The sequence below is a fragment of the Narcine bancroftii genome, chromosome 2, assembly GCF_036971445.1.
Source record: "Narcine bancroftii isolate sNarBan1 chromosome 2, sNarBan1.hap1, whole genome shotgun sequence".
In the NCBI taxonomy this organism is placed as follows: Eukaryota; Metazoa; Chordata; class Chondrichthyes; order Torpediniformes; family Narcinidae; genus Narcine; species Narcine bancroftii.
In genome coordinates, this window is record NC_091470.1 from 137,683,508 (window position 1) to 137,703,448 (window position 19,941).

The following is a 19,941-nucleotide window of genomic DNA, read 5'->3' on the forward strand; positions in this document are numbered from 1 at the left end:
TCACCTGAAATACGTTGAAAGGATATTAAGAATTTTTTTCCAATAGATTTCTAAGGATAATTCTAAGGACATGTGTCAATGCATCAATATCAGATTTGCATCTGTCACAAGTAGGGTTAATATTAGAAAAGATACAAGCCAGCTTGTCTTTGGACATGTGAACACAATGCACCACTTTGAATTGGATTCATGAAGATGTATTCACCAGTTTAAGAATCTTGTTCCATAGATCCTCCAATAAGGGTCTTGCAAGTTCCAATTCCCAAGCCTTTTTAATCTTATCATGAAGTACTGGATGTAATTTCAAAAATCTATCATATAATTCCAATTAATCCTTTCTGAGAAGTATTCAATTGAAAAATATTATCATTACCAACTCGATCTGGTGGATATACAAATGGAAAGTCCAGTATTACGGTATTTATGAAATTTCTAATCTGTAAATATCTAAAAATAATGAGTATTTGGTAAGTCATATTTACTTGCCAGATGTTAAAAAAAAATTAACAAACTTCTCTTGCGAGGTGGCTACGGCTAGGTTATATGTCTCAGTTATAGCTCTAAGGCTGTAGCTCGAATCAAGTAGGAGAAGAAAGAAGCACACACAGTAGAGAGTATCCGACATCGAGTTCAGAAGCCATGCAACTTCAACTCTTCCAAGTTGATCACAGATTGCTCTTCCATCTTTGGGTCCAAAGCACCATTTGGACCAGTCCGGGTCACCACTGTAGCGAGGTTGCTGAAGCTACAACTAGGTTATAGGTCTCAGTTATAGCCCTAAGGCTGTAGCTCAAATCCGCAGAAGACACACACACCAGTAGAGTGTATTCAACATTGAGTTTATTCAGTGGCAGCTCTGCCTTTTATAGTCAGCTCGGCTGCATCACCACCGGGGCGTGGCTTGAACGGGCTGGCTGCTGGTTGGTTACCTCGACGCCGTTTCCTGTGTTGGCCCGAGGTGCAGGCTGTGACCCGCTACACTCCTTCAATAAATTTGCAAAAGAGGGAATACCTTTGATTTTCCAAATAGAGAAGGATTGATCAATTATTGATGGTCGAAAAAAAAATAGTTGAGATATAGCACTATATAAACCAAAGTTTTTTAAAATTAAAAAATTTCCTAAATTGGAACCAGATTCACAATATATATATATATATATATATCGATCTTGGAAAAACTAAATGTAAGAAAGGTACTCAATAAAGAGGCCACCTGATTTCTTTCTTGAGTTTTACTTGATTTTTTTAATATACTCCTCAAGTCCCTCATTTGCTCCATGTTGCCTATACCTGTTATACAGCTCTCTCTTCCGAACCAGATCCCTTCCTTTATCTATATATTTATCCATTCCACTTTATATTACAAAATATTGAATATAAAGACAGTTTCCTTCATTAAAATCAAAACTAAATGGGAGAACCATCTTAATTTATCATTCTCGGATTAAGATTGGTTCACAATTCTAGACCAGTTTGATTCAATTTAAAGTGGGGCATAGAGTAAACTTTTCTAAAGTTAAACTGTCTCAAATTTATCTATCAATCCATTCTGTGATAAATGTAATATTTTTGAAGCTTCTTTGATGCCTATGTTTTGGTCATGTCCCAAATTAGGAAAAATTTGGACAGATATTTTTAAAACCTTTTTGGATATCTTCAGGATCAATCTTGAACCCTGTCCGTTAATAGCAATATTTGGATTCCCAAGGATGAGAATACAAATTTAACATCAAATCAAAGACAAATTTTAGCATTTTCTACATTGCTGGCCAGAAGAGAAATTCCATTTAAATGGAAAGATGGTTCTGTAACCACTTGCAATGGTTACAGAATACCATGTCCTTTTTGAGTCAAAAGAAAATTAGACATGATGTCAGGCTAATGTTTGATAAGACATGGGATCCATTTATGGTTTATTACCACAATTTGAATAATTAAGGTACATGGATCCAATACATTGGTATGCTTTGCTGGACGTCTGGAGGTCGCTGGTTGATTCCAAGGCAGCTAATAATAATTCAACCTTGTTTAGTAGGAGGGTTAGAGCAACTTTTTTTTCATTTAGTTAGTCATTTTTCATTTTCTCTTTTTCTTTTTTGGGGGCAATAAATACTTCTGGGGTTGATTGTGATTTCATATATTATCATTAATGTATGTTATGATAATGTAAATATATATTGTATTTGGTTCTTTAGGAACCTATATATGTTTTTGATTAAAATCAATAAAAATATTTAAATGAGATATATATATATATACACACACACACATATATATATATATATACACACACACACACACATATATATATATATGTATGTAGCACATGCTATGGTAGAGTGTGAAAGCAAGACACTGACACGAGGTAAGTACAGTCGATACTAACTTTATTGATGGTTTGCTCTGTCTTATATAGACCTGCTGGGCTTGGTTGTTTCACTGCTTCTGGCAGAAATGACGTCACCAGCTTGTCAGGCCACCGGTGCTTACTGTTTCCCGCCGTGCAGCTGATAACTCGTGAAGAAAACTGATTTAGTCGACATGGCCCTGCAGAATCGCTGTGTTCAGACGCCATATTGCGTGTCGGGACGCCGTGGGCTGCCGCACTGGGCACTCACTGTCCTTGGTTTTGGGTGGCCTGCCTCTGTGCAAGGGGCTGATAGGTTGATCATCTGGCTGGTGTCCAAATGTGCTGGTTTGAGGCGGTCAATAGTAAATGTTTCCTCCTTGCTGCCAATGTCCAGCACACAAGTAGCCCGTTATGCCTGACTACTTAGTATGGCCCCTCGCATGGTCGCTGTAGTAGTCCCTAGTGCATCCCTTGCTGCATGAAAATCTATGTGCAGCTTCTCAGGTCCCCGGGGATTAATGTCTTGGGTTAGCCGTGCACTGAGGGCTGTGTCTGGCCAATGTCCCCAGTTGTTCTCTCAGTCTCTCAAGTGCTGCTGCTGGTGTTTCGTCCACTTCTCTGGTGGTGGCCAGGAATTCCCCGGGGATGACCAGGGCTGCTCCATACTCCATTTCAGCTGCCAAGGTATTGAAGTCCTCCTTAGGTGCGGTGCAGATTCCCAGGAGGACCCATATCAATTCGTTGACCCAATTTGGATCTTTGAGTCGAGTCATCATTGTCACTTTGAAGTCCCTGTGGAACTTCTCCACCAACCTGTTTTCCTGGAGATGGTATGCCATGTTGTGGTGCAGTTTGGTTCCCAGGAGGTTGGCTAAGGCTGCCCAGAGCCCTGAGGTGAATTGTGCACCCTTGTCAGGTGCTCCAGGACTCCAAATCAGGCCACCCATATGTTTATTAGGGCTCTGGTGCAGGGCCCACAATGTCTATGTGCACATGGCTGAATCACTGTCGGGCCAGTTCAAATGTTGGGGGGCGGGGTGTGGGGAGCACGCCTTAATGTGTGTCTGTACCTTTGATGTCTGGCAGTGCGTGCAAGTTCTGGCCCATTGACTGACCTGCTTGCAGAGGCCGTGCCAGACGAACCTGCTGGCTACCATCTTGATGGTGGTCCTAATGGCTGGATCGCCAGGTTATGCACTCTGTCGAAGACTGTGTCGTCTCCCTGCTGCTAGGACAATGGGGTGAGGCTTGCTGGTCGAAACATCACAAAGGAGGGTCTGGTCTCTTTGGCAGATGCAGACGTCCTCCAGCTTGAATCCTGACACTATTGTCCTCTACACAGGGATGTCGGGGGGTGATCCATTGGCCAGCTGGTCGTCTATGGCGATCTAGTCGTCCGCTGTGTTTGAGGCCTTGCGACTTGGTCTACTATGATGCTGGAGTCTCTCTTCGCTCCCCAGAGGACATCCGCTCGAGCCGTGACCTTCCTGGAGTCCTCCTTGCCAAGCAGCAGTCAGATATCTTCTGGTAGTCGCACCAGGAAGATCTGCTCAAAGAGTAGGCCAGGCTGTGGTCATCAGTTAACCCTATGTTAACCTATGTTATTCATGAGAGTGGAAGGGACCTTGTTCCCCAAATCATCCATATGCAGCAGTCGAGCCACGCGCTCTCATTTTGAGAGCCTGAAAGTGCAGGTTAATAGCTCTTTGATAGCCACATATTTGCCCTGCTCCAAAGGCTACCAGAGGAAATCAATGACCCTGGTGGCTGTGCCCTGATTGAGCGAGCTCACCACGTAGTAATACCTTGTGGCATTGGCTGTGATCTGTCGAATCTGAAACTGGGCCTCGGCCTGTTCGAACTATACTAATAGCTGCAAAGTCCAGAACTTTTGCATTTTCAGTGAAACTGCTTGGAGCGTTGCTTGTTCCTCCGTTGTTGGGTCCAAAGCGCCATTTGGACCAGTTGGGCTACAGCAGAGCGTGAAAGCAGGACACTGACATGAGGTGAATATAGTAGATACCAACTTTATTGATGGTTTGCCCTGCAGGACCTGGTTGTTACGCCGCTTCTAGCAGAAATGACGTCACCAGCTTGCCAGCCATGGATAAGCTGGCATTCCTGCTGGTGCTCGCTATTTCCCGCCACGCTGCGAGCAGCTCATGAAGAAAACCGATTGAGTTGACATGGTCCTTGCAGGATCGCTGTGTTTGGATGCCATCTTGTGTGTAAGGATGATTCAGCGCGCTATCTATAGCTGACTTTCCCTATCCCTACTGTCATTGCTTTGAAGTGGAATATACTTTTGTTGAGCACAGTAAAAAGTCTCTTTGAAAGTCTTCCTCTATTACTCGACTCCCCACCATATAACCTGTGTTCCCAGTTTACGATAGCCAGCTCCACCCTTATCCCATTGTCATTTCTCTTGTTTTGGCATAACACACTGGTTTCAGAATAAACTATTGTACCTTGCATTTGCATAAGAAATTCAATCTTACTTCCTGTTAGGGGCACAGGACAAAGTGGCGACTCTCTGTTTACCTTACGGTGGACAAAAGTTAAAGAATTTCATGTGTGTACATTTCTAAATGTAGTATTATGTGACAATAATGAACCTTGACCTTTACCTTAATAGTGATCACTGCTTTGAAGAGGATCCTTAACTACAAGATCACTAATTTTACCTGACTCATTGCACAGGACCAGGTCTAAGATAGCATGTTCCCAAGTAGGTTTACTAACATGCTGTTTAAGAAAACAAGCAAGGACACAGTCCTCAAGACTGACTTGACCAACCAGATTCACCAAAGCTGTTGTGCACTTTAAAGTCTTCGATGACAACTGCTGTTCAAATGTAACATGCATCAGATATTTCTTGGTTTATGGACTATGCAGTAGTTTTATTATTTGATGGCCTATATACAACTCCCACCAGTGATTTTCTTCCCTGTTACTATTCTTAATCTCTGTTCTGGCATGGAGAGGGTTCAAAGGTGGTTCACTGGAAATTAAAGGAGCATTTAACAGCTCTTGGCCTGTATTCATTGGAATTTAGGAGAATGGTTGGGAGGGGGTGGGGGGAGGGGAAGAAATCTCATTGAAACATTATGAATGTTGAAAGGCGTGGACAGAGTAGATGTAGAAAGGTTGCTTCCCATGGTGGGAGAATCTAAGACAAGAGGGCACAACTTAAGGATTGAAGTGCATCTGCTTTGAACAGAAATGCATGGGAATTTCTTCAGCTAGAGGATGGTAAAATTTGTGGAATATGTTGCTCAGGCAGTTGCAGAGGCTAGGTTTTAAGGCAGAGATTGATAAGTTTTTGATTAGCCAGGGCATCAAAGGTTATGGGTAGAAGGCCAAGCAGTGGGGCTGAGTGGAGAAATGGATCAGCTCCTGATTAAATGGTGGGGCAAACTCGATGGGCTATTTCTGCTCCTATGTCTGATTTTAGGGTCTTATGATTCAACATTTTACTCCTTGGATCTTATGTTGGCACTCACCATTGTAAGATAGTGTTGCCTTTGGATTGTACCAACTTGCTACGTCTGTGACTGCACTTTTGTAATGTGTTTTACTTGTACAATGTATGAGAGTTCTACTGGTCTGGTTGCAAAACAACCTCCATTACAGCACCTTGGTCCGTGTGACAATAAAGGTGAACTTTAACTATCCTCATCAATCATCTTTCTCACCTTCTCAAGGAAAAGCATTGATTGACAGCACAAAAACAGATCTATTTAGCAGCTTGTTTCTCTGATTGGTTTTCTGCAGGGTTCCAGGATTTGAACTGAAGGAGGACATTGTGAAGGAGCCTGGAGCTTTAAACTGGAGTGCAGCCAACCTGAAAGTGAAGCGGATGGAGCTTCCTCCAAAGCCCAAGACCATGCTGAACTCAAAGATTGGGAAACACGTATATTACACAGAAAATGTCTTTGAGCAAGAACTTTACACTGGTAACCAGAGACAGAAGAATTGTGTGTGCTTGCCTATTGATAAGTTGTAAAGAGCTGGAGCATTAGATTCCAAAAAATATTGCTGAAGTTCAAAATTCATTGCAATCCAGTGTTGACTGTTTGTTTCCCAACTTCTCACCATTTAATGCTTTCACCTGCTTCCCAGAACTTAACAGATCCCTTCTCTTCGCATCTACTGCCCATGCACTTGCTCCACCAGAGATGTTTGTGTATTGGTTATATAACGAGGGCTTCTCTTTTCACCCATGCTGTATTCTGGGATGGATTATCGGAATGTACACAAACATGTTGAAAAAATAAAAGGCTAAAACTTTTAATCTACTGGTACTTGAAGTGCATTGGTGGCATGGGGGGTTAACTATTGGATTTATAATTCACAGGCTTGGGTTACCTTGACCTCCAATGAACACAAGTTCCTCCAACATTTCTGTATTTTTACTAGAAGTCTGCATCTGCAGACTTTCATGTTTCACTCCATTCAGTTGCTCCACTGCAAAATCTGTTTGAGGGATGCCTACCCTGAAGAAGTTCTCCTCCTCTCTTCAAAGGGAGTTCTATGAAAGTCTCCCTCACTGCTCCTCATCTGCAATCCCTGCTCTCAAGCTCTATGGCAATGTTCTCACCCAAACTCACTTCCACATATCCTATCCTTGTCTGCTGGCCTGTCCTTTTCCACCTTCCTTTTCTTTCCTTCTCTCCAGCCCTTTTAATTCAGGCACCTGCCTGCTTTTTACTCATACTTTGAAGAAGAGCTAGGAACCAAAATGTGGGTTATATATCTATCTCCTATGGATGCTGTGAAACCTGCTGAGTTCCACAAGAATTTATGCTTTTTACTATAATCACAGCATCTGCAGACTTTCGTGTTTTAGAGACCCAGATTCAAATCTCATTGTGCAATTTAAGTTGTTTTGGCATTATATTGCATTTGGAAAGGCAGGAACCAATTAGGGAATCATCAGTGTGGCTTTGTCTGGGAACAATTTATTTGAAGAAGTAACCAAGAGGATTGACAAGGGCAGGCAGCAGACATCGTCTGCATGAATTTTAGCAGGGCCTTTGGCCAGGCCCCAGCTGGTAGGCTGGTCCAAAAGGTCAGATCATATGGAATGCAGGGTGAGCTGGCCAATTGGATTCAGAACTGTTATGATGGGAGGAGTCGGAGGGTGGTAGTGAAATGTTGTTTTCCAGGTTGGCGGCCTACGACAGTGGTGTGCTGCAAGGATACGAGCTGGGTCCACTTCTGTTCATCATCTTTATTAACGACTTTGGTGACAATGTGGCATGGTTTGTAGGTTTACAGAAAATTAATGATGCAGTGGACAGTTAAGAAGGTTATCTGAAATTACCACAAAATCCACGCGATGCAATGAATGGCAGCTGGTGTTTAACGCCAGTAAATGTGTGGTGTTTCGATTAGGTAGTTTAAACCAGAGTAGGACTGACAACAGTGAGTGTTGTAGAACAGAGGCCTATAGATACATAGCTCCATGAATGTGGCAACTCCAATGGATGGAGTGATAAAGAAGGCATGTGGCATGCTTATCTCCATGGAGCATAAGAGGCCAATAGGGGAAGTTATAGAGGTAAATGAAATTATGAGTGACATAGATAGTTAAATGATTGAAGTCTTTTTTCCAGGATAGGGTTAGTATTAGTATAAAACTAGAGGGCATATAATAAGGTGAGATGGGAAAGTTTTAAAAGGGACCTGAGGGACAACTTCTTGACACAGAATGAGCTACTGGAGAGAGTGGTAGAGTATGATTGAAATATTTAAATAAATTTTAGATAGGATAAAAAGAATTAGATTAGAGGAATATGGCCTGAACACAGGCAAAAGAGACTAGTGTGGTTAGGCAACTTGGTTAGCATGGACTAGTTGGGCCGAACAGCCTTTTCCATGCTGTGACTTTGACTCTAATCTGGAGGGATGCCGAGGAAATTCAGTGGGACGGAGCATTGCAGCTATGAGGAGAGACTACTACAACCACTCTAGTTTTTATTGGAGCAGAAAAGGCTGAGGGAGGATATGAGATGCATTGGTGGGAGAAACAGCAATTTATTCCTCTCTGTAAAGGTTCCTTTAATCAGAGGACATGAGTTTCTGGTAGATTCTTGATAACAGCAACATAGGATTAAAAAGAAAGGTATGAAATCCTTCTGTGTGAATACAGGGAGATAAGCAGAAGATTGAGAAGCAAGACCTCAAAAATTGTAATAATTGGATTATGCCTGGAAACACAAATTAATTAGGGTAGGAAAAGGCAGATGAATGTGTGGCTGAGGAGTGTGTACATGAGTGAGGACTTCAAATACATGGGTCATTGGGATCTCTTCTGGGTCAGGGCTGAACTGTCAAACAGAATTTGATGGCACCTGAATTGAAGGAGGACCAATATCTTGGCAGGGAGATTCATTAGAGCTGTTCAGGAGGATTTAAACTGCTCTGGCATGGAGGTGGGGCACAAACTAGAGGCGGCACATTTGATAAAATTGAGGCAAGTCTACAATAACAGTAAGCAAGTTCAGTAGACGGGACAGACAAGGGTAGGACAGGGAGCAAGGAAGGTCAGATAAATCAAACTGTGTTTATTTTACTGTAGGTAAAGAAGACGGGTTCAGAGCATGGTTCAAAACATGGAATTGCGATATTATTGGCACAGAAACATCATTGGGAGATGTTCTAGGGTGCAGATGCTCCAGGTGTGATAGAACTAGAAGAAAGGGAGTTTTTGATCAAGAACATATCATGGCAGAGCTTAGAGGATATTCCTGGGGGATTGTCCAGTGAGGCTATATGGGTGGAACTTGGGTGCAAGAAGGGGATGATCACTTTGATGGGATTGTATTATAAACCCCCAACAGTCAGTGGGTATTAGAGGAACACATAATTCAGGAAGATCACAGATAGTTGTAGGAATAACAGGGTTGTAATCGTAGAGGATTTAAAATTCCTATATGTTGACTGGAACTGCTATTGAGCTTAGGGGTAGCATGGGATGAGATTTGGATACACTTGACTGAACTGTTTTCTCAAACAGTGTTGAGAGAGATCTAGAATGGGCACCAATGGACCTCCTTTGGGGTTGTGAGAATGGGCAAATATAAGTGGGGGTGTTTGTTGGGACCTGTGACCATAACTCCATTAGTTTTAAAATAGTTATGGATAAAGTTAAAGTCCTAAATTGTGGCAAGGCTATTTTTGATGGCTTTGGACAGGAATTCACTCAGGTTGATTAGGAGAGGCTGTTTACAGGTAAAAGGATACCTGGCAAGTGGGAGAGTTCAGTAACATGCTCCTGTTAGGTGAAGGGAAAGGCAAGTAACTTAGGGATCAATAGCAAAGACTCCACTTTTTAATTTTTGAATTGGATGATCAAGAAGTTGTTGCTAAGTTTGCACAAGGAGAAAGATTTGGTTGAGCTGGAGAGAGTGCAGGTGAGATTTTCCAGGTTGTTGCCTGGATTAAAATGCTTTAGTTATGGGGAGAAGTTTTATTTTCCCTGGAGCCAAAGAGGCTGAGGTATGTTGTCCATTATCAGCGGGATGAACTTAGCACTGTCAGTGGAAGAAAAAGATTGGTTGATGTTTTGAACCGAAATCCTTTATTGATACAAAGCCAAGGCATGATCTGACAGATGTACATAAAATTATTAGAAGTAGAAATTTGTTAGATAGCCAAAATATTTTTCAGATGGTAGGGGGTTTCAAAAACAAAAGGGTATAGTTTTAAAGTAGAAAGGAAGGAGTTTTAAAGGAGATTTAACTGGTGTCAGGCAGTGACAGATCTGGGAATGTGTTTCTGGTAATTGGTGCCAGGCAGTAGCCAGGAGTACAGTGTGTTATGGGATATTTATCGAGCAGTGACAGAGCTAGAAGTGGTGTGTTTCTGGAGACTGATGCCAGGCAGTGACAGGACTGGGAGTACAGTGTGTTTTGAGAGACTCATATCATTTATATTCCCCCAGGAAACCACACTTCCAGCATAGTAGTCAGAAAGTCGTAGTATAGTAAGGGGAGGGGGGGGGGGGGGGAGAGAGAGAGAGAGAGAGTGGGTTGTTACGGAATCCAGAGGACCCCAAAAACCGACAGCAATGTGTATGCACCACAACACAGGGTTACTTAAACAAAAGTAGTTTATTATAATTGAACATGAAAACAGAATTAAACTCTAACTTATTATTTAACCTACTTTACTAACCTAACTACTTAATCCCCCTTCTAATACTAAGCATGGGTGTGTGTAATGTATAGAAAAGTTCTTTGAATCACAGTCCAATCTCACTGGTTGCAGGCAATTCTTGTACTGTGCACAGAAGTTAGCATTAACAAAGTTCACCAGTCTTTGGTGCTTAACAGGCAAATGGTTACCACTCAGGAGGGTTCTTGCTGGTTTTCAGAGAGAGATTCCTTTTCCAGGACATCCGCAACTGATTCCTTCTCAATTAGTCTTGCTGACGAAACTTGCCCCCTTCAGGGTTCTCTAGATGATCCTTTTTCTTTCAGATCACCTTTCAGACCGCCAATCTCCTCTTTTGACCAGGCAGCCATCCAAAGTTGGCCAGCTTTATCCTTCCGGAATGGATTTCTGTCTCCTCCCCCTCTCTCTCTGTTTCACACCCTCCCTCTTTGAGAGCAAAACTCTTCTCCTCTGCCTGCAAAGATCACATGCTCTCCCAGGCAGCTGCTGTCCTACTTTGTCGCCTTCTGCAAAAGTCCTGCAAATATTCTGTGTTTTAAAATGTGTGTGTGTGTGTGTGTGTGTGTGTGTGTGTGTGTGCAAGCTGCTCTAAAAATTCCTCCCAAACCACCTCTAAATACTCTGTCACAGGGTATGGAGCCCAGGACAGTGGAATACTCTTCTTGTATAATGTGGATTGTTAGGAAGTCATTAGTTTGCCTGATGACGACAAATGCAAGAAGTGCATCCACCTGATACTCCTGACAAGCAGGGGGTGAATAAACTCCGGAGCATTCAGGAGGCAGAGGTGTGATAGATAGGAGTTACAGGGACACTATTACACTTAGCAGATGGGAAGAGGGTAGATGGGTTACAATTAAGAGAGGTGGGGGAACAGGCAGGCCAGAGCAGGGCCCCCAGAGTGGGAGTCTCCCTGAAAACCCCCTGAAAAACAGGTATACCATTTTGGATACTGTTGAGGGGGATGACCGACCAGGTACAAGCCATGGCAAGCAGTTCTCTGGCATGGAATCTGGTGCAATGGCTAAGAAGAGAAGGGGGAAAAAGAGGCAGACTGTAGTGCTAGGGGATTCCATAGTTAGGAAGGCAGATGAGGAGATCGTGAATTCCAGATGTTGCGTTCATGTCATTCTTAGGTGAAAAGGTGCATGTAGGGACCAATACCTTAAGCATGAAGTCCTGCAATGAGAGTTCATGGAATTAGGCACAAGGTTGAAGAAGAGGACCTCCAAGGTGGTGATCTCAGGATTGCTACCCGTGCCATGTGCTGGAGAGGTTAGAAATAGGAGGATAAGGCAACTTAGCGCGTGGCTGGGGACATGGTGTAGTAGGGAGGGCTTTAGGTTTCTAGATCACTGGGCTCTATTCCAGGGAAGGCGAAATCTGTCTGACGGGACGGTTTGCATCTGAAATGGAAAAGGATTAATATCCTTTCATGTTGGGATTCTCAATTGGAGGAAGGCAAATTTTGTGGAAATGTGAAAGGATTTAGGAAGAGAGGATTGGGATATGTTTATTTCTGATAAGGCTGTATTAAGAAAGTGACATTTTGAGAGTGCAGAATTTTCATGTTCCTGTTATGGTCAAAGGTAAAGTTAACAGGCAAAGGGAACCCTGGTTTTCTTAGGATATTGGTGATCTGGTTAAGAAGAAGAGGGAGGCATATAGCAAATATAGGCAACAAGGAGCTAATGAGGTACTTGAAGAGTTCAGAAAATGCAATAAAATACTCAAGAAGGAAATCAGGAAGGCAAAAAGAAGGCATGAGGTTGCTTTGGCAGATAATGTGAAGGTAAACATGAAGGGTTTCTACAAATATATTGAGTAAAAGGATGGTAAAGGACAAAATTGGTCTCCTAGAGGATTAGAGTGGTCAACTATGTGTGGAGTCTCACTTAATAGGGAAGATCTTAAACAGTTTTTTTTTGCATCAGTATTTACTCAGAAAACTGAGTGCATAGGAAGGGAAACAAATAGAAGTCTCATGGAACATATGGAGATTAAGGAGGAAGAAGTGCTTGCTGCCTTGCAATGATTAAAGGTAGATAAATCCCCTAGGCCAGACATGATAATCTCTCGGACCTTGAGGGAGACTAGTGTAAAAATTGCAAGAGCCCTGGCAGATGTATTTAAATTGTCCTTAGCCACAGGTGAGCTCATATTATCCTATTGTTTAAAAAATGCTGCAAATATAAACCATGTAATTATAGGTCGGTGAGACTGACGTCAGTAGTAGGTAAATTATTGGAAGGAATTCTGAGAGATGGGATATATAGGTATTTTAACAGCCATGGGCTGATTAAGGACAATCAGCATGGCTTTGTGTGTATTAGGTTGTATTTAACAAATCTTTTGGATTTTTTTTGAGAAGGTAGATGAAGGAAAGGCTGTGGATGTTGTCTACATGGATTTTAGTTAGGCCTTTGAAAAGGTCCCACACGGGAGGTTAGTTCAGAAGGTTAAGACAGTATAGAGAGGCTGTAAACTGGATTTGAAATTGGGTGTGAAGGAGAAAATAGAATGGTAGTGGATGGTTGCTTCACATACTGGAGCCCGGTGATTAATGATGTGCCTCAGGGATCTGTGTTGGGACCATTGTTGTTTGTTGTCTATAATCTATGATCTGGATGATAATGTGGTAAATTGGATCAGCAAGGATACTGATGACACAAAGATAGGAGGCGTTGTGGACAGCGAGGAAGATTTTCAAAGCTATAGAGGGATCTGGACCAACTGGGAGAATGGACCAAAAAATGGTATATGGAGTTTAATGCAAACAAGTGTGAGGTGATGCATTTTGGAAGAACAAACCAAGGTAGGACATACACAGTAAATGGCAGGGCTGGGAATACAGATACATTGTTCCCTGAAGGTGGTGTCGTAGGTGGACTTTTAGCACCTTAACCATTATAAAGTATTGAGTATAGGAGTTGGGATGTTATATTGAAACTTTTTAAGACATTGGTGAGGCCAAATTTGGAATATTGTGTGCAGTTCTGGTTGCCAAACTACTGGAAGGATATCAATAAGATTAAAAGAATGCAGAGAAGATTTACTAGAATGTTGCCGGGTCTTCAGGAGTTGAGTTACAGGGAAAGATTGAATAGGTTAGGACTTTATTCCTTGGAGTGTAGAAGAATGAGGGGAGATTTGATAGAGGTTTACAAAATTATGAGAGGTATAGACAGAGTGGATATGAGTAGGCTCTTTCCACTTAGATTGGGGGAGATAAATATGAGGGGTCATGGTTTTAACCTGAAAAGGGAAATGTTTAGGGGAATATTAGGAGAAAGTTCTTCAATCAGAGAGTGGTGGGAGTGTGGAATGGGCTGCCATCTGACATGGTAAATGCAGACTCGATCTTAAGTTTTAAGAATAAATTGATAGATACATGGATGAGAGCAGTCTGGAGAGCTATAGAATAGGAGCAGGTAAATTGGACTTGCGGAATAATGGTCAGCACAGACTAGAAGGGCTGAATGGCCTTTTTTCTGTGCTGTAATGTTTTATGGTTCTATGTTTTTTATTCTTCTCGCGAGTGAAACTAGAACAGGAGTTCTACTAAAAATCAAGAATTATCCACTTTAGGCAACGAAAAGGTTTTTTTTCTCTCTTAGGGGTTTGCAAGTCTTTGAGATTCTCTTCCTCAATGGGAAGTAGAAGGAGAGTAGATAGTTAATAAGGAAGCGAGTGAAGTGGATGGAAATGCACAGCTGAGGTTAGTCAGGTGAACCGTGATGCAAGTTAAATGGCAGAACCAGGTTTGATGGACTGAGTGGACTTCTCTTGTTCATAAGTTGATGTGTCTGTACTTTCTTTCAAAGTGCCTCTCTTTCCTGATGATTTTTTATCACCCTGCTGTTCTTTGTGGGGGTTCTCCCTCTGTGTGACCATGATAACTCAGTTTTAATTAATCAGTCTATAGTATCTCCATAACTTTGGGATAAAGACACATTTTTCCTACATTTGCCCCTATGCTCCACAGTTTTAAATTTGTAATCAAGCAATTCACAAGTGATTAAAGTGCACATTCCAAATTTTATTTAGGGTTATTTGTATGCAGTTTGGTTTGACCATGTAGAAATGACAGCACTTTTTGTACATAGTCCCCTCATTTCAGGGCACCATAATATTTGGGACACAGCAATGGTATGTATATTAAAATAGTCACGTTTAGTAACTTTGTTGCATCTCCCTTGCATGCAATGACTGCTTAAAGTCTGTGATTCATAGACATCAACAGGTGCTGAGTATCTTCTCTGGTGGTGCTCTGCCAGGCCTCTACTGTAGTCTTCTTCAGCTCCTGCTTGTTTCAGGGGCTTGTCCCTTACATTTTCTCTTCAACATATGGAAGGCATGCTCAATTGGATTTAGATCGAGTGACTGACTTGGCCATTGAAGAATTAACCAGCTTTTAACTTTGAAAAACTCCTTTATTGCTTCAGCAATCTGTTTGGGATCATTATCTTACTGTTGGATGAAGTGACGTCCAATGAGTTTGGAGAAATTTCCTTGAACTTGAGCAGATAAGATATTTATTAATCTCAGAATTAATTTTGCTACTGCCATCAGCAGTTATTTCATCAATGAAGATAATTGTGCCAGTACCTTGGCAGCCCAACATGCCCAGGTCATTAACACCCTATCACCATGTTTCACAAATGAGGTGGTAAGCTTTGGATCTTGGGCAGTTTCTTTACGCCTCCCCAATTTGCTCTTGTCGTCACTCTGATACAGGTTAATCTTGGTCTCATTTGTCTACAAGATCTTTTTCAAGAATTCTGCAGGTTCTTTTAAATACTTAATGACAAAATGTAATCTGGCAATCCTGTTTCTGTGGCTAACATTTGGTTTGCATCTTGCAGTGTAGCCTCTGTATTTCTGTTCATGAAGTCTTCTGTGGACAGTAGTCATTTTGACACACCCACACCTGCCTCCTGAAGATTGTTTCTTTGGACAGTCGTTGGGGATTTTTCTTCATTCTGATGAGGATTCTTCTGACATCAGCTGTGGAGGCCTTCCATGGAATGCCAGTTCCTTGGCAATTACTGAGCTCACCAGTATGCCCTTTTTTCTTAATGATGTTCCAAACAATTGATTTTGGTCACCCTAAGGGTTGGGCGATGTCTCTTACTGTTTAATTCTCGTTTTTCAGCTTCATAATAATTTATTTGACTTTCGTCAGCAAAATTGTGTTCTTTGTGTTGAAAAATGGCAACTACAGGCTCCAAGGATGATCAAAATCTTAGAAACAAGCCTAGCTCTCTTATACCTTCACTAATGAAGTAATGTAACTGCAATCATCTGTGAAGCCAAATGTCCCAAACATTATGGTGCCCTGAAATGGGGGAATTATGTATTGCTGTCATTTCTACATGGTCAAACCAACTGTATACAAATAACCATGAATTAAATCTGGAATGTGTGAAATGCTTGATTACAAATTTAAAACCGTGGAGCACAGGGGCAAATAAAGGAAAATGTCTTTGTCCCAAACATTATGGAGGGCATTGTATATCTTTCTCTCTTCCTCTCTCCCCCCAGCTCCCCCTACCCCCAACTTTCACTCACACAGAGCACATTCTTTTGGACTGTGAAAGCATGTTAAAATTACAATTTAAGTCATCAAAGTTCAGAGTACATACATAACATCACATACAACCCTGAGATTCATTTCCTGCAGAAGTCTTTTCAGTATTCAACATGTTTGTGTCTTTTGTGCTAAGTCTGTAGGTAGTGGGGAAGAGAAAATAATGTTGGGAATTAAGTCAAAACCTAGATCTGACATTGAAAAGGGGTGCCAACATCATGCTTGAAGTAAAAACACAATGCTGGAGAAACTCAGCAAACAGTGTAGCATTGGTAAAGATATTTCACTAACGTTTTGGGCTTGAGGCCTTTATAAAGGTATAAGTGAAATTGAATAGGAGTGGATGTACATCATATCTTTGTCCTGTTGTACAGAGTATTAAAGTGTGGAATAATTCAGAATCGAATTACAGCTGGTTTATATTACCAAGTATTTATCACTTTTTGTTTTGTTGTAGGGCTGTCCAGAGTTGTTCACCACCATGGGGAGAAATACAAAGAACGAATCATCATGAACAACCTGTCAGAGTATCAGAAGCACCTCCAGGAGCTGTTCCCTCCACATCCAGCAGAATGGTCAAAGGGCAAAGAGGACCAAGACCAACAGCAAACTCGTCTAGGTTCAGTTTCCCTCATTGTGTGTCTTGCAGGATAACAGTGTCAAAAGGTCCTCAGATCAAAATTGTGTACCTTATCTTCACTACTGCCACAGTAGAAAATTCACAGATGTGATTCTGATGTCCTGTTCACGGATGAGGGTAAACCATTGAGTCTCCTTCCACCCCAGTACCAATACCATTAGGAGAAGCTGAGAAAAAAAACCCACTGTAACCCCCAAGTAAAAATCACTTCTATGCTTCTCACCTTGAAGAGTGCTCTCTCCTTGCCACGGTAGCAGGATTTTTCAAATTTCATTTTAGAATGCTGTGAGGACTGCAATGTCACATCCAATGAAGGAATGTTTGTCATAAGCTTTCTTCACCATTCTATCTACCCAAGTCACCACTTTCATGCATCTGTGTATCTCTCCTCACCCAAAGTCCTCTGCATGAAGGTGATCAATGACTTGGTTTTCAGTGGATCTAGTGACCAATCTGTCCACGCTCATAACATCCATGTAAGTGCTGTTCTGTGTACAATGCCTCCCCTAACTAACTGCCAGATCTCCACCAGGTCAGTCATTCCTCAGCATCTGCCCGGGGAAACAAAGGCCTCCAGCAGGTGGCATTTGCAGTCACCGCTGCATCATCCCAGGGGAAAGTGAGACTCCAGTAATAGAGACAAGCAAACCTAATCCTTAATTGGCTCACCAACAGAAGACACAGGATGATGCAGGGCTGTTTTTGTGATTGGGAACCTCACATTGAATGTGGAGGTAGAAACAATATTAGTTTGTAGATGGCACCAAGACTGATCGAGTTGTTAAAAGTGTGGAGGGTAGTATTAGGCAGAGAAGTAACAGATGGTGTTTAATCCAGGTAAATCTAAAGTGAGGCATATTGTGAGTGCTTATGAGGCCTGGCATACACCATGAATGGTCGGGTCTAAGGGAATACTGAGGAACATAGGGATCTTGGTGTGCACGTCCATAAATCCTTGGAATGTGGCAATGCAGGTAGATAATTTGCTTAAGACAGCAAATGCTGGCCATTGCTAGACAAGGCATTGAATACAAGAGTAGGGAGGTTGTGCTCCAAAGCTTTGATCAGGCCAAAGCTGGAGCTCTGCATGTGGGTTTGGTAACCTCACCACAAGAAGGATGTGAGAGAGTGCAGGGGTGATTCTACAGAAAGTTGCCTGCATTGTAAAGGTTCCATCATTGTCATGTAATACAACATTTAGAATATAACATACATACAGGAAAGATTAAAACAAGAGGACATGAGTTAAGAATTAAGGGGCAGAGGTTTAGAGGTAACATGAGGGGGAACTTCTTTACTCAGAGAGTGGTAGCCGTGTGGAATGATCTTCCGGGAGAAATAGTGGCGGCGGAGTCAATTGTATTATTTAAGAAAAGGTTGGACAGGTATATGGATGAGAAGAAGATGGAGGGTTATGGGCATTGTGCAGGGAGGTGGGACTAGAAAGGGGTGTTTGGTTCGGTGCGGACTAGAAGGGCCTAATGGCCTGTTTCCGTGCTGTAATTGTTATGTTATGTTATATGTTATGTTAAGTATCTCTGTTTGAGATCATCAGTTCATCTGCCTTACCATCAATACTCCTCACATTAAATAAACTGTTCTGCATCCCTCAGTTTTGCAGTAACCATTCACCTGTCCCTTACTCTCCTTCCTTTCAGGCTTGCTTGCCATCCCCTCAACTCCTCCACTTTCTGCCCTGCTGCTCAGCTTCCCTCCCCAGAGGCACTTGTGAGCCTTCTTGCAAAGATATTGGTCCCTCTCCAGTTCAGGTGTAATCTTTCCCTTGTGTTCAGATCTCACTTGCCCTGGAAAAGAGCCCAATGATCCAACTATCTCAATCCTTCCCTCCTGCACCAGCTCGTTAAGATGCACTCTCTTCCTGTTTCTTGCCTCACTAGCACGTGGCACTGAAAGTAATCCTGCGACTCCTACTTTTTAACTTGCTAACCAGCGCTCTGAACTCTATCTGCATGACACATCATTGATGCCAAAATGGACCACTCCTCCAGCTGCTCTCCCTCTCCTCTCAGGACATCCTGTGCCTGCTTATAGGCATCCTGGACCCTGGCACCAGGGAGGCAACACACCGTCTTGGAGTCTTGCATGTGGCTTAAAAAAAACCTGTGTGTGCCCCTGATTGTCTCCTACCATGATCATTCTACCTAACTCCACCCTTCCCTGCTGAGCTTCAGAGCCAATGATCTGGCTGCTGCTGCTACCATAGTACCTAAGAACTCATCTCCCAGCAGTAAGCAAAGTGGTATACTTGTTAATGGGGGGGGGATTGGCCCCAACTACCTGCAGCCTCTATCTTCAGTGTGACCACATCTCTATAACTATATTCTATGGCTCTGCCTCTTGAAAGATCCTAGGTAAATCTAATTAGAGGTTGGCAAACTTTTAAAACCATCGACCTCTTCATGGAATCCTTGATCTCTCATTGACCCCCAAGCATGTAAAATAAATATTATCAATGATAAATTTCTCTATAATCTAGAAATTTATCGACCACTTGGATGGTCCCATCGACCCCCAGGGATCAATATAGGCCACTTTGCCGACCACTGAACTAATTCCTTGACGCATTCAGTAAGGAGCTGCAGTTATTAATTCTTCTCATCTTCCAAGAGAATTATGTTTTCTTTTGCTGCTATGTTCTACTTTGTGCACCCAAAAAACCTTTACAATCTATCTCTGTATTCTGTACTAGTTTTCATTTATTTAAAAAAAATTTATTTAAGAATTTATAAAAGATTACAAGAAAAAACAAAATACAAAATTACAAATACAAAAAAAAACAAAGATAAAAAGGTATAAAATTCCCCCACCACACTATCTCAACTATCCTCCCCACCCCTCAGAGCCTTACAAAAAAACTTAACATTTACAAATAATAAATCAATGTGCCAACTCTTTATATATCATTTACTTAAAATCAATAGCCATATATTCCAAATATAAACTCCACATTTTGACAAAAAAAGAATAATTATTTCATAAATTATGTTTTTTTTTCCATATATAAACACGATTGCAATTCACTATGCCATCTTTGTATATTCAATTCTACATAATTTTTCCAAGTTATCGCTATACATCTTCTAGCAACTGCTAACCTTAATCACAAAAATGCCATTTGTGACTTACCAACCAATCCTGGAATAACGCCCAATAAACACA

The 19,941-nt window shown here is 41.8% G+C and overlaps 1 protein-coding gene across 1 annotated transcript in view; it reads left to right on the forward strand.

The window, feature by feature from the left end:
• Positions 1–19,941, forward strand: part of heatr4 (HEAT repeat containing 4) — a 96,267-nt gene that overhangs the window by 6,888 nt on the left and 69,438 nt on the right. Inside the window, exons 5-6 of the mRNA XM_069915539.1 lie at positions 6,125–6,306; positions 16,579–16,740. Of these exons, the coding sequence (XP_069771640.1) occupies positions 6,125–6,306; positions 16,579–16,740 (344 nt within the window). The remainder of the gene's footprint in view (positions 1–6,124; positions 6,307–16,578; positions 16,741–19,941) is intronic.